The sequence below is a fragment of the Leopardus geoffroyi genome, chromosome B2 (assembly GCF_018350155.1).
Source record: "Leopardus geoffroyi isolate Oge1 chromosome B2, O.geoffroyi_Oge1_pat1.0, whole genome shotgun sequence".
Taxonomy (NCBI): Eukaryota; Metazoa; Chordata; class Mammalia; order Carnivora; family Felidae; genus Leopardus; species Leopardus geoffroyi.
Window position 1 is genome coordinate 53,103,468 of NC_059332.1, and position 15,947 is coordinate 53,119,414.

The following is a 15,947-nucleotide window of genomic DNA, read 5'->3' on the forward strand; positions in this document are numbered from 1 at the left end:
GTGAGGTCTGCATACATAATATTTGGTATGTATACAATGCCTTTTGTATAAATCTGACCTTTTTGGTATGACTTTAAGTCAACTGTACCTGTCCCAAGTTTAAGGCACTTATTAAGAAACTAAGAAAGGATCTATTTCTCAGAAATATCCTATAACACCATTTACCCAAGTACAGAGGTAAAAGAAGGGCTGATGTGAGGTACAGAGTGAAAGAGGGTTGTCAAAGTTTAACAAAGAACAGTGGCATCATTTTAAAGAGTCTGAATAAGTTCTCCCTAAAATAACAGTGATTCATTCACATTCACCTACCTCAGATTTTCAAAATTGGGTCTCAAAATGAATAAGGCAGGGTAAGCTATATCATCCTAAGTCATTTGTAACCAAGTGCAGTTTCCTTCCTTAAAGTGATTGATTAATCTAGAACATTACCTAGTCTGTTAAACAAAAAGAAGTTACAGTAAATGAGTACAAAATAATTTTCTTGTAATTCAAGTTCCTACTGGTCTTAATATGCTTAATACTGGTCTTAATACACTGGCATGATGTAGCATAAGAAACTCTGGCTTTGGAACCTGTTACAGGTTCAAGTCCAGTACTGCTACGAGTTATGTGACCCGCAGAGATTTTTATTAACTCTATGAGCCTCCCTTTCCTCACATTAAAAGTAAGCAAAACAGGATCTTCTTCGTGCAAATATGAGTTCAGAAGTTAAGTAAAGCCTTTAGCAAAGTCATTGGCATAAGTTCTGTATGTGGTAGGAATGGTTGCTATTATTATTGTTGTGTAAATTCCCAAACTCTTGTCAATAATACTCTATTAACAGTTACTGTAGCACTTTATAGCTCATGTGTTCTTCCATTTGTTCCATTCAATAAGTTAGTTGCAAATCTAGAGCAGGTATGCTAAAATACTATTGACCCTAAATCATACTTTTTGATTAAGGGAAATGATTGGCATTCTATTTAACAAGTTATCACTATTCTTTTCTCCCCAAAAGGTCAGTATCTGTATATATTCTTCAAAAAGCAAATAGATACTTAAGAGATCTAGCTCTCTAGAGATGAATATTTACACAGGCTTATGTTCCATTTCCTTTAGCTCAAGTTTTTCTTTCAATATTTTCTAGAGCATACATTTAGCAGAATTATATTAAATATTAAAATCTTGTCATAAGGGAACGGGGACTAAGTGATAGCAGACATTCATGAGTGAAAGTCTGAATAACTACATCTGTTTCTCCACAGGTCTTGCAAATTTCTTTTAAACACAGCCCTAAAACCTAGGCAAACAGAACTCCAAATTGCCCTAAGCTTTTATGTTTGACCAGGTCCACAGCTTTCTATAAAATGTAAGGTTTGAACTGTGCCATAGGCAGTTTTAAAAATCTGAGAATTCTCAGTCCTTAAATCAAAATTCTCAGAAAGTAGAAATTGTGTCTAAGTAAAATAAGATTCATATTTTGACTTCAACATTAACCTATGTGATCAGCTTCTATTTCACAGTGAAATAAATACAGATTGAGGAAAGAATTTAAAAAGTGAATGCCAGACTCTGTACACTCAGTGGGTTACAGATGTATGAAAGTGGTGGCAGAGAGCCACTCCACTTCCTTCAAGATCCAAAAACATTTGGAAGGAAGCCCCAGAAGGAAAGACGTCTGACAGACATGTTCTCTTTGGGGTTTCCTGCCTCCTTTTTTGCCAAGCTTCCTAGACCCCTTCGCTTGTTAATAAAGTTCACCAAAAAGACTTTATGAAATGCTGATTTCATAGAGTGAAACTTATATTAAAGGCGTTTTTATGTAGTCGAAGTTTCCTGCCATCTGCATTTCCGTACTTCACAAATCCAAGGAAGCGTGACTTGGAAAGTTAACGAGCCTAAGGTGACATTTGATGCGCTTACTATCAGTGGGATATTCAGCCCAAACACTGAATCCAAAACCAGAGACCATGGCTTAGACACTGCAATAGAGAAGCTGCTTCACCCTAAGGGTATCATTATACCCCTCAATGTTTCTACTCCTTTTCCCATAAAATGGAATCCTGAGAAGATTCATATTGTACACCGTGTGAATTAACTCAGTAAAAACAGATATGGAAAGTAAATGAAAAGCTAGATTCTACTTTCTCTGACCTTCACAGTGATAGGAGAGAAAACACAGGTTTTTCAAAACTTCCAAATTTAGCACCTGGATTTAAAAATACACATTATAGTCCAATATGGAAAATACAGAACTAAAACTACTAATTCTAGTCTACAAAAATAACATCTTTTATATAATTAAACACATACTCTTGCCCATCAGAAGGTCAGTTAATTTGGCTGAAAGCAGCTGAAGTTTGTATTATGGATATTTGTTGTATTTAACATATAGAAACTATTTTGGTCTATAGACATTTTTAAAGGATCTGAGTATTTAGATCTCCTGAATAACAGAAAGGTAAATAAAACATAGTTTCATCTCTTGAGAAGATCTCGCTCTAGCACTAAAAAAAATATTACATGTTTAATGCCTCGATATTTTAATCATTTCAAACATATTTGGTAGGGAACTCTACTTCAATGAGGAAAACAAACATAAGTCCACTAAGTGCTATACAGAAATTGGGTCTGGCAGAAAGAGAGGCAAGGGACACAAGCCAAACACTCAAAAGAGTCACCACTTGCAAAGGTGAGCATCCATTTTCAAATCAAACATGAAAAAAAAAAAAAAAAAAAACTATTAAGTAGATTTTCAAGAGTAGGGGCCTGTCAGTTATTTTTTTCCTATAAGAGACAATAGATAAGATAGATGGTACAGATACAGGTTGATATGTATACATTCACACACATCACTATTCATACCTTAATGAATAACTCTCCATGAATTAATGGTATTAATTCTGCCAGTATATTTTCAACCATCTTATTCTGACCAGGAAGTTCTTCCATCCATCCGAATCCCATTTGACCTTCCATCTACCTCCAACACAAAGACTATTATCATCATCACTGACTCCCCCTGTGCTGCATTAGAACATATTTACAGGCTTGTGTTTTTAACTGAGTTGTAAGAAAGGAATGCAGGAAAAAGAGTGATTCAAATAAAAAGCAGGATGAAGAAATGAGCTTTCAGAAGAAGATAGCAATGAAAAATGAAAATGTGGCCTGAATAGTGCCCTTGGGACAGAAGCTCTAGTGGTTCTACTTCCCCTTCCTGCCCACCATGGTCCTTACTACCTTGCCAGCATCAGAGAGCCAGAGCACAGCCCTTCCTCTCTCTGAATCAGGGAAGGAAATACCGGCTTCTCTCATCAAAATCATGTTCAGAACTCACAGTTCTGGTCCCTTCATCACTGTGTAGAAACAATAGTTTTGTTTATACTTTATATTTTTCAGAGAGCCTTTCTACTAGTGGGCTTTCCATTACATTATTAGTAGGCTTTCCTATAAACTATATGAAAAAGGTTTAAAAATATAAACATCTATAAACTTGAATAATGTTCTAAGTTATCTTCACACAAAAGTCTCTTTATATAAAGTCTGATTTTAGAATGAATGTTTTGGGAACAGGATATGCCAGCCAGTATTACTTTCTGAAGAAAATACAAAAATGTCCCCATCAACATGGGCAGATGTGGAATAAATGCAACAACACCTGAGTGTTCACTCAGGAATGAATTCTGATTACTCAGAAAATATCATCCAAAGGGGAAGATAGCAAATTTCTGGTAATTTAAAGACAACTCCTTCTATATTGTTCAAAATATGCCAATGTTCAGAAATGTCCTAGGTGATCTCATTAAAGCATCCCCATGTAATTGTCCATCAAGAATTTAAAATACATATTTATATCCATCAGCACAGTAAGATAATCTGGATGCCCAAGGCAGCGACATAGACAAAGAGTGCACATCATGCTTAAGGCATTTCTATGTCCTTAACTTTTAAATGTAGCCTTGACCCAACAAAATACTTCCAGAGAATAAAGTCTGCTCACCTGTGCAGAAGCCAATCTGCATCTCCCACTTAGACTAACAATAGAGAGACCTGCGGGAGGAAACCAGAATTCTGCATGTTGCTTTTATTATTAGGGCTTTAAGCGGCTGGACGATCACTTTCAAATCAGAATTACTGTTAAAAACAATATTCCCCAAATATATGACTTTGCTTTATCTCCTTTAATATGATCTGCTACATGAAAGTGACCCATAAAGTTACAGTACTGCACAGTCTAGCCCCTTAGTTGATTAGAAAAACTAAAAAGAAACAAAAATAAAAGCTAAACTTGGAAAGGGATACTCAAGGAGAGAAGAAAGGGTCAGGGAAAGTTACAGCACAGAGTGAATAAGCATAAAGAAAGCCAGAAGACTTGGAGGAGCTCACAGCTAATGAAAAAAACAAGAACACAGAGTGGGGGGAGGGAAGGATGTGAAAGCCAGCTGGAATAAGAGAAAGCAAGAAATACAGGAGCCAACAGAAATCCAAGGACAGAAAGTATTGGAGATTGAAGGGAACAGGAAATTTATTGGAAACCAAGTTGTTTTTCCTTTTGTATCCAATGCAATTCTATTCCAGGCAGAACTCTAGTCTCAACCTCAAAGAGGGCAGAAGGGAAGTTGAAACTCATAGGAGTCTTTCATGGACAGGAGCCAGGAGCTCTGGAAAGATAGACCAGAGAAAATATGATATGACAGCAGACCCTCTGAAAGCAGATGCAGCGATGGTACAGATACAGGTTGATATGTATACATTCACACACATCACTACTCATACCTTAATGAATAACTCTCCATGAATTAATGATATTAATGGGATACAGCGGTGGCAGCCTCACCCAGCACAGTATTTGCAAAAATAAGCCAACATCAACAATAACAACAAAAGAATGTAAAAACAGTGATGGTGTGGCTCCACCTCAGAGCTACGGGATCAGAATTTCTGGGACATTTGATAAACACCTCAGGTGACTCCTATCACCAGAAAAGGTTAGGAAACACTGATATAGGAGGAAAAATCAGGGGCTCTGCAACCACAGCTGCCTGAATTCAATTCCCAGCTCTGCTATTCACTAGTTGTGGACCACAAACAACTTCTTTTACCCTTCTGCATCCTAATTATTCAGTTCATAAAATGGATTGTTGGAAGGATTAAAGGAGTTATTGTACGCAAAGCAGTTAGTACCTAGTACATATTGAATACTCCACAGTAGTAGCTACATAAATTAAAAAGCGTTCTGCATACAGAACTCATACAAATTATTGTATCTTAATTTTAAAAAATATGAGAAAAATATATAGAAGCTGCATCTTGGATGTGGGATGTATGGAATGAAGTATCCATAGGAGCATCCTTCCCAATGGTACAGAGACCAAGCCACAACCATCAGGGTTTCTGTTCTTGATCTCAGCATTCATTCACCAGCCAGGCATTTCCCTTCAGGAATCAACACGTGAACAACCTTGACAAAAAGGTTTTTGTTTTTTTTCAAAACCACATGTAAGTCAATTCCAACTAAAGGGGACTCCAAGATGTGCAGTCTCCATGCTTGAGAGATGAGGACTCTCTCAAAATGCAATCAATCCAGGTCCTGACAGATGCCAAGATACCCAAAGAGAACCACATCCATCAAAAGACTGTGGAGGATCAAACACGTGATGACCCACTTTATTTTACAGTACTGTTTCTTGGGTCATTCCCCAAAAAATTATTCCCAACAACCATCTACTTCTTCTTCTATAGAACCCCACATAGTTCTCTGCCTTTCTCGTTATGTGAAGACTCAAGCCTCATAAGTTTTCCATCTGAAAACAGCTCTGTAATAACAAACTCCACTATATTCATAACCTCTGAACTGAACATTCCCATCATCTTATGGCCTCAAATGAAGCCTTGATCACTAGTGTGGAAAGCATCAGACCTAGAACCCTCTCACGTAGAGACTGCTTAGTTTCCTACATCTTGCTAGTGACCAAAAGTATGGATGGCATCTTTGGTTTCTACTACTTCCTGAAAATTGTTGCACTTTTTTACTCCTATAAAAACTCCTGCTCATGGGGCGCCTGGGTGGCGCAGTCGGTTGGGCGTCCGACTTCAGCCAGGTCACGATCTCGCCGTTCGTGAGTTCGAGCCCCGCGTCAGGCTCTGGGCTGATGGCTCGGAGCCTGGAGCCTGTTTCCGATTCTGTGTCTCCCTCTCTCTCTGCCCCTCCCCCGTTCATGCTCTGTTTCTCTCTGTCCCAGAAATGAATGAACGTTGAAAAAAAAAAAAAATTAATAAAAAAAAAAAAAAAAAAAAACAAAACTCCTGCTCCTTTGAGATCCATGTGATTTGGCTATACTGTCCTTCATCTCTGTTTGAGGACTTGTATCCCTTATCTACCAAAGCCAGGAGAACTTAGTTTTCTATTATTCCCTCATCCCCACATTTTGAGATTGTTCTGCAGCGTGTTCAAGGTCCTGGTGAATCTGCCATCCACTATTCGACTTCCACTGAAATTCACCGAGTTAACTTCATCTGAGCCATTAAATCGCATGGCCACACAAAGGGCTCGTCACTGCTTGTGATTGTTCACTTTATAAGCTTCTGATCACAAATATGTGTATTTTCAACTTTCTAATTTTGCTGTGTCCATGAGTAAAGTCTTTGGCTTCATCAGTAATACAAGTCTTTGGACTCTACCTTCACCTACCTGTCAGAGATCTTATGTTAACAGAAACAGTCTTGAGAATGGCCACATACCTGCTAACGTGCTATGCAAGGAGCCATGGTGTACTAATGAAACAGACTTTTGCTAAAGATGAATGAGTTCACTCTGTGAAGTACATATTTTGTTCCAAACAATCATACTGATTTAAATATCAAGTGATAATACTAAAAAGTATAAACAGCCTCAGAGATAAAAACTATAAAGCGCTGAGGATGGCAGACGTGGCAGACAGGAAAAACACATCAACGGTCACAGGAAGTCACTTACTGAAAGGTACAGACTATCAGGTAAGCAGCTTATAAGAGACATTTAAAGCAAAATGATAGAGAAATGAGAGTGCCTGAAGACACTTCACACGTTTTGAAAAAGATTAACATTACATGAGCTAAACATTCAAATAAGGAAAATGAAAATGTTAATTCAAAAACACAGAAGTAGACTTTGTTTTTTTTCAAGAAATAGAAATTAGTTTTTGGCACATCATACATATGCACAAAGATACAAACATATACATGTAGACAAGAGGATCAACAAACCTACAAAATACTTTTCAAATGAACTAATAAAATACGTGGATTTCCAGAAAGGCTTAAGAATTGACAAAAAGAATGAAACAGAAATAATGCAATGCAAAGGATTAAAAAGAAAAGGTTCATGACAAAAATAGGTTTACAAACCTCACGCCCATAAAATCAAAGATTTGAGATAAACATATCAATAGAGACAAAATATTATAAAGGGATTATCCATATAATCATTCATTGATTTATTCAAAAAATTTACTGAACTATGTCACACATAAGTAAGTAGTATATTGTTTCTCTAAAGCCAGATACTGAAGTTGAGCATAATTTTCTTCTTTTAAAATCTTTCAGGGGCACCTGGGTGGCTCAGTCCGCTAAGCGTGCGACTTCAGCTCAGATCATGATCTCGGGGTCTGTGAGTTCGAGCCCCGCGTCGTGCTCTGTGCTGATAGCACAGAGCCTGGAGCCTGCTTCGGATTCTGTGTCTCCCTCTCTCTCTGACCCTCCCCCGTTCATGCTCTGTCTCTGTCTCAAAAATAAAATCTTTCATAATTTTTATTTATAGTGAAAACCATTAGAATAGTCTATTTTTCCATAAAGTATTATTTTTTCCTGAAGCATCCGATCATCTTTTTATTCCTTTTTTCTTTTTGAACTTTAAGTTGTTACTCTATACAAATATCCAGCTATAAGTAAGTTCTGTGAATCTAATGTAAGCATAGCAACTATAGTTAATAATACTGTATTGGGGCACCTGGGTGGCTCAGTAGGCTGATCATATGACCTCAGCTCATGATCTCACCGTTTGTGGGTTCAAGCCCCACATTGGGCTCTGTGCTGAAAGCTCAGAGCCTGGAGCCTGCTTCGGACTCTGTGTCTCCCTCTCTCTCTCTCTGCTCCTCCCCTGCTCATGCTCTGTCTCTCCCTCTCCCTCAAAAATAAACATAAAAAAATTTAATAATCCCAGGATGTGTGTTGGTATCTTATAGATAGCAGCTAAGAGTATAGTAAAAACAGTATATAATTAACAAGCTATTGCAGGGGGGGAATTAATAATAATAATAGGTCATTTCAAAAGAAGCTATAAGAGGAGAAAAAGGGGGAAGGAGTCAAAATGGAAGGGAAAAAAAGAGGGGAAAAAAAACACTTGAGACAAATAAAAAAAAAAGTGAAATGGTACTTTTTTCTCTTCTGAAAATTCCTCCCTAGTCCTAAGATATTTAGTAAATGTGCTAACAACTGCATAAATGCAAACTAAAAAGCATGCAGTCACATTATCCTCTGCTTAAATTTAAGCAGAAATATATTCAGTTTAAAATTCTAGAGGGGCGCCTGGGTGGCGCAGTCGGTTAAGTGTCTGACTTCAGCCAGGTCACGATCTCGCGGTCCGGGAGTTTGGGCCCCGCGTCAGGCTCTGGGCTGATGGCTCAGAGCCTGGAGCCTGTTTCCGGTTCTGTGTCTCCCTCTCTCTCTGCCCCTCCCCCGTTCATGCTCTGTCTCTCTCTGTCCCAAAAATAAATAAACGTTGAAAAAAAAAATTTTTAAATTCTAGAGAAATTTGAACACCAAATCCTTTCTTTGAATCACATTTTTTGCAGAGAGCCAAAGTAACTTAAAGGAATCAGGATATGATGTACAATAACTATAAAGTTAATGTCACATAATCTACAATTTTGCTTTTATGCATCTAATACATTTAAAATCATTTGAATTAGAATTTAGATTGTTCAGAATTTTATTGTCACATGGGTTATTAACATATGAAGAAACTGAGGCACCTGGGTGGCTCAGTGTTAAGGGTCTGACTTCAGCGCAGGTCATGATCTCACCCTTTGGGAGTTCGAGCCCTGCATCGGGCTCTGCACTGACATTGCAGAGCTTCTTGGGATTCTCTCTCCCTCCCTCTCTCTCTGTCCCACCACGCCTGACTCTCTGACTCTCTCTCTCAAAATAAATAAACTTTCAAAAAAATAAAAAATAAAAAAATAATAAAGAAATTTAGATACTGCTTATGTAGCACTTGGAAACCAAAAAGTAATTGCTTTCCCAGGTTACATTTGATTTGATCACACTGAATCAAAACCTTGAAACATACCAATTAAGCCAGTTTCTTCATACCCATTTTAAGAGACACACATAGGAAATCAAACAGGCCTTAAGAGATACCTTGAACCATAGAATGATCTATTTTAACAGCCTCATCTATTGAAAGTCTTCTGTAAAACCAGCGCCGTTAGCAAAATATTAGAAACGCAAAGAATTTAATTAGTGGAGCTGTGGTACAGTAAGCCTTTCATTTACAATGACCCATTTTGTATTTGATAATAAATTGTGAAACTTTTATTTCACAATGTATACTCACACATACACACACTCAATATTTATTTTTAATCCTAATAATTTATCAGGGATACATTATTACCACTCATGTGTAAATGGAAATTTTAAGATCTAGCCAGGATATCGCCTACACAAAATCACAGAATGACTTGGTAGCAGAAAAAGATCTAGGTTTCCAATCTTCTATTGCCTAGCGCAGGATTCTTTCAAAACACAACATTCTATGTGTCCCAACTGTTATCAAATTGTTTCAAATCACAGGGGCCCTGCTCATCATTCTGTCTGCCAGATTTTATGGTGAACAAATGATTAAGCATTCTGCTGTCTCTGCACAAACCCCAGAATCCATTTTCAAGTCTCTCCTCCCCATCAAACCTGAGTTTTGAGATGAAGAGGTAAGACCCAAACAGAGTAATATCCGTCTTCTATCACTAAGACCAAACTGTATTGACACCAAGTATTCATTCTCCTAACATTAGCATTCATTTAACTAATATTTATCATTGAACTGTGATGTATCCATCATTGACCTGGCAAGTGCTAACAAGTATTTCATGGTCCGCATAAGCATAAGAAAAACATCCATTCATTTGTTCATTCAAGAAGTATTTACTGGCCATTAAAAACTAACCATTCTGTTACTTGCTGAGAATGGTATATGTTTCCCTTACTTTTATGATGCTTTGAATCTGGTAGGGAACTAAACATCAAATAATCACAGAAATAAATATATAATTCATATTATATATGATGAATTGTGCACTAAGCAATATAGGATAGCAAGGGTTGCCTATCTTAAGAGTCCTGGCAAGATTTCATGGGAACACAATATATGAGTGAAGATCTGAAGGGTGAAGAGAAGTTAATTCGCTGAAAAGAATCTTCCCAGCAGAAGAGAGAACGATCAAAGATCGTGGTTCCAGAAGAAACATTATTAAGAATTCAAAGAAGGCCACTGTGGCAAGAACAAAAGAATACCTCTAGATGGTGTTGCAGAGAGATGCAAAGAAAATACCATTCGAAGCTTCAGAGACACTTTAAAAGTTGTGATATTCATTCCTAATAGTAATGGACATTCATAGAAGGCTGTAAAATGGGGGAACAGCAGGATTCTATTTGAAGTAGAGATCGTCTCCCAACTAGCCATATAAACAGTGGATTGAAGAAACCTCACTCGTTAATAGTCCACGAGAGATAATGCCATTTTAAAATTGGTAGCAGCAGTAAAGTTGGAAAAATATAGATGGATTTGAGAGAAAGTCAAGACTTAAAATTGCAGGACTTAGTGATACTTTGGATGTAGGAAATGAAAATAAAGAGCTCTTGGTTTGTGGTTTATAGAAAGGAATGAACTGTGATGGGGTTCTTAGGAAATACTGGAGAAGTTCTGGAGATTAGGGAGGGAGAACACAAATCTAGTTTTGGAAATGCTGAGTCTGACTAGCTTTTCCAATTTGAAAATGATGATGTCAAATGAGCAGTTGAACGTGAGGACTGGAGTCTAAGAGGGAGATGGGGAAATAAATCTGGATAAATAAATACACTACATATATACATACACACACACACACACACACACACACACACACACACACACACACACACACTATAAATAGTAACTGAAACTGTGAGTGTGGTAAGAAGTCATGAGGAACTGATCATTTCCCAGACTGGTAGAGGCCACTAAGTCAGGCTGGTTCCAGATTTAGGAACCACAGAGGTAGGCCTTAAAGCAGTTACAGGTGTTGTTAAACAGATGCCAAGGGAGGAGATCAATTGCAATGAGTGAAGTGTCAGGTGTCAGGTACCAGGTGTCAATGGTGCTGTGAGTTCAAATAAGATTTAAAAATTACAATTCAACAAGATTGGGACTAAAACATAATTATACATAAAGTGCCATGAGAGCACAGAAATGGGGCTTCAACTGTAGACAGGGCAAAGAGTTGGTCAAAGGAAGTGACATTTAAGCTGTGTTTGAAAAATGAATAGGAGTTTCCCACGCAAAGCAGTCAGGGGATAAAAGGGCCATATTTAGAGAGCATATAGCTGTTTCTCATACTGCTAGTCGTTTTCAATTACCTGCTTCCACATATTAACAGGGCAAAGTAGACATGCGCAGGTAGCAGCCTAGCCTCCATCATTGCCCCCACAAAATTAGAACGTAAGGGAGAGAAATACAATGTTAACATAGCAACAAAAGTCATGTAAAGTCTCAGAGTTAGGGAATAAAAATTAAGGATTCCTTATTATGTAACAGACTGAATATGAAAGTTAACAGTTACAATAGATAAAAATCAAATTAGAATGTAGAAAAATTAAATAGACATGTAAACATACAAGAAGAATAACTTTCTCTTTTGTGAATTCTCAGCAACAGGCTTTGAACCAGATGACTGTGGCCATCTTTTAAGTAATCAGAAGCAATGTATCTTCTGATTGATTTTGAAGGAATCCACAAATGCTGAATTCTGATTTGTAGAAACAAGATTACAATTTCACATAAGGATACACTAAATGGAGAATACACTAAATGTAAAACTACAGGAAAAGGGATACCCAGTATTAGAATAGTTGATTTAAAGCCACATAGTAAAATGTTTACCTACTAAAATAATTAACCCAAGTTATTATTCTGTTTACAAGATGAACCAGGAATAAATATTTTGCATTCAGCAAAACAAAAAAGAGCTAAACCCTTATACTGTTCCTCCCTTTGTCCATGGTTTAACATTCATACAAACAATGATCAATGTCACTACTTGCAAAATTTTACATTTTGACCTCTTTTAAAGGCAAAGCAAATATATATTTCTTTTTTACCTGCCATTTGAGAGGGCATTCGGCTGCAAACATGTGGATAGTATTAAGTTGCCTGTTGTCTCAAAATAGGTATTCAGGAATCACATAGAAATAAATTTTGGTTTGAAATTGCTGTTATTTACAACGTTTTTTTCAAGCTTATTCAAGTGTGTTCAAGCATAAATTGGGGAATAATTACTGGTACTACATTAGGGATAATTACTGGTACGACAGATAATTTCATTCTACCATTTTATCCTAGCCTTATATGTTGGCTTCATTCCTTTTTCTGCCACAATTTTGATAAATGTGTCCTCTTTGTTCCACAGTACAGGAAAGGAAGTGAAAACAAAGGCATTGTCCCTGGAGGAATGCCTGCAGATAAGATTATATAATGGGTCCCCTCCAAGGGGAAAAACAGAGAAGAAACAGTTTCTTTTGGGGGACCAGGAGAAGGCCACAGGTAGGGATCTTGCTGGATCTGAGCTATAGAGGCGGGTCTACATGTTCACAGCACAGAGATGATGGGGAATCTTTTAAGAGGTGAGGCCTAACAAAACGGAACCGCTGCTGGAAGGGCCCTAGGGTGCTGTGGCTACATAACAGGGACAGAGATCAGCTGGCAGTGTGCAAAAGGGTGGGGACACCCTGGGCCGCGAGGTAGTACCTGCGCAGGGTCAAGTGCCCCAGCCACTGAATCCCCGATCCAGAGATGCTCCCGGAGAAGCTGCTGGTAGCTGAGGCAGTGCTTCACCGCTGATGGCACATTCCCCATGGCGGGGCCTGGGACTGCAGACGGCGATGGGAGTGCTCCAGGAGCCTGGAGGAGAGGGATGCGGAGCGAGCGGCGCTGGCCCTAGCGCGCCCCTCCGGGCCACGGGCGGAGAGCACCAGCCCTGCTCCGCGCACTGCGGCGGCGCCGAGAGGGTGGGGAGCGGACGGCAGCGGCGGCTGCGCCCGGGGCAGGGAGCTCGGGAGGCACCTGCGGCGGACGCCCCCAGCACTCGCAACCGGAGAAGAAAAGGAACTGTACCCACGGCTCCTCAAGTGTGGCGCGTTTTCCTTACTGCGCTCAGCGTGCGGGGCTATCTGCACACGCCCCACTTACCGGCTTCTCACCTGGTTCAGATCCTAAGAGAAAGAAAGGGTGTAAATAAAAGGAAGGGCGCATGCGTTTTTGTGCCGGTGAGTTTGCTCAGTCCCAGCTGCAGACTTTCATGCTTAATGTGGGTTTCTCCAGCCTTGAACTCATTTGAGTTTCTGTTTGATGATAGTAAGCTCGATTTTAAAATATTTTGAGGGCATCTGCAAGGTAAAAACACCGTGTAATAAAGAAGAGAATATACAAAGTACAAAATTGGGGGAAATATCACAGATAACTTGGTAGGTCACCACACTGTCAGTAAATTGGTACTACAAGTTAAGCACTGAGATAGAATTGAGTAAGAGATACATGGCTCAAAATTATTAAAGCCCTAAAGGCTAAATTCGTTCGAACTGACTATGCTATACAAATCCTTGGGACATTGAATAGGAGTACTCTTTGGTGTGGAGGGGATTGGGAAGAGGGTCCTGGAACAGACCATTTCTCTACCTCCTCTCCTTTCACACAAGCACACTTACATCACCTGGACCCACTCTAAAACTTTTCAGAGTGGGTTCAGCAGCTTGAGAGTGCCTAGACATTCATCAAGAACAGTCTTGTGCAACCAAGCGTGCATGGCCAGGCACACCAGTCAGCTGGACTGGTTGCTGTAGCAAAGAGAAATCAGAAGCTGGCTGATGTTGCACTACCAGATGAAAGGATACAAAGATTATGTTGTGAAACAGCATAAACACACTTAGAAGGAATTTAACACCCAGAATAAGGACACAATCATTATTACCTGTGAGAATGGTAAGACTTCCATGGGTAATAGAAATAAAACACTAAAGACCAAAAAAGGCGTAGAATGGAGAGGTATCATGTAGATCCTTACTGGAACAGCCTTGGAAAAGGCAAAGTGGATGAGGGGATCTTAGACCCCACGGCTTTGACCAAGGAGATTAACTTGGAGAACATGCTTTGAGCAGCCAAACTGAACTCATGCAATTATTGGATGCCTTTAATTCTCTAAAGCACAAAAAAAAATTCCAATTGTTATTTACCGGATAGTGACTATTTTATAGGCATATATTCATAGTGCTAAATCGATTCTATGTCATTTTTAGCAGAGCTCAACTGTTAATTATTTTCCACACAACTGAAATGCATTTAGGTTGCAACAATGCCTATTACCATTTTTTTTCTCACTGTTGTAATACTATAACAGGGAACATAAGATTTGAAAATTTTTTAAAGGACCAATTTGAACAATAGTAATAGCAAGGTAACCTTCATAATGGAGTCAGTCCTTCAAAATTTGAAACAGTTTTGATAATTATTAGTGAAACCTAAGCTTTTGGAAAATATGACTTCTGAGATAAGCCAAATATTGTATGTCCCTTCGTACTAAGAACACCAAGAAGTAAATTTTAGTGCGTACTAATTTTCTAAATAGGATAGGTCTTCAGAAAATGTCATTTCCCAATGAGTTCACAATAGTAATATAGTGTTTATTTTGTTTTGTTTACAGAAAAGCCTTATAAATATGAAAATATTTGTTGGCACAGATTAACTTCGTGCATTTCATATGGGAAATGCTATATCAAAAATTTAAACTATAAATACCAAAATCATTAGCAATAATAAGGACCAAATATCTTAAGAATGTATGATCTCACAAGTGAAAGAGAGTGAAAATAGATGGGCTTTTGCTGGAAGGTACAGTTTGACGTTAAAGCTAATTATGAATGCGGAAAATTTATAAATTTGAACAGTTACCTTATTGTACATCTTTCTTTTTTACTATTAGAATGAAATTCTCAATATGTACCCCTATTATTACAAATCTAAAAAGCTCTAGACGAAATGAGAATAGATAACAGCAAATCCCTGTGGTAGGCAATGTAGCTCTTTCTCCCCATATGCAGGTAAAGAAATGTGGGTTCCATCAGGGCAGTAAAAGAAATATTTGTTCAATATCACAAAGTGGGGCACCTGGATGGCTCAGTTGGTTAAGCATCCAACTCTTGATTTCAGCTCAGGTCATGATTTCATGGTTCCTGGGATCGACCCCAGAGTGGGGCTCTCCCTCAGAGCACAGAGCCTGCTTGGGATTCTCTCTCTCCCTGTCTCTCTCTCTCTGCCCCTCCCCTGATCATGCACCCTTGCACTTGTGCACACATTCTCTCTCTCTCTCTCTCTCTCTCTCTCTCTCTCTCAAAATAAAAAAAATAAACATTAAAAAAATCACAAAGTGTGTGGCATACATGATCTGCACTCTCTACTACTCTCATTATGCATCAGAACTAAACTATTTCTGCTTCATTGCATTTCAACATTCAAATAATGAGAAGACACAAAAATTCATTGCAAATTAAAAAAATGAATTTCCTGTTTTCTCTAGGGAATATAAGTAACTTTTAAATCATGTATGTAACTTTCAATTACCTGTCTTTCCTGGATTGTTCTTAACTCCCTTCCCTCCTTAAGCTCCTACTCAAAATCCAATCTC

At 38.4% G+C, this 15,947-nt stretch overlaps 1 protein-coding gene across 5 annotated transcripts in view; it reads right to left on the reverse strand.

Moving 5' to 3' along the window:
• HMGCLL1 (3-hydroxymethyl-3-methylglutaryl-CoA lyase like 1) overlaps nt 1-14,071 on the reverse strand; it is a 194,148-nt gene extending 180,077 nt beyond the window's left edge. For 2 of the 5 annotated variants that reach the window (XM_045498584.1, XM_045498583.1), the window contains exon 1: nt 13,019-14,071. In XM_045498584.1, the coding sequence (XP_045354540.1) occupies nt 13,019-13,126 (108 nt within the window). In that variant the 5' untranslated portion in view covers nt 13,127-14,071. The remainder of the gene's footprint in view (nt 1-13,018) is intronic. The other 3 variants (XM_045498582.1, XM_045498585.1, XM_045498586.1) reach the window with 3 other exon arrangements.
• Between the last annotated feature and the right edge of the window lie 1,876 nt (nt 14,072-15,947).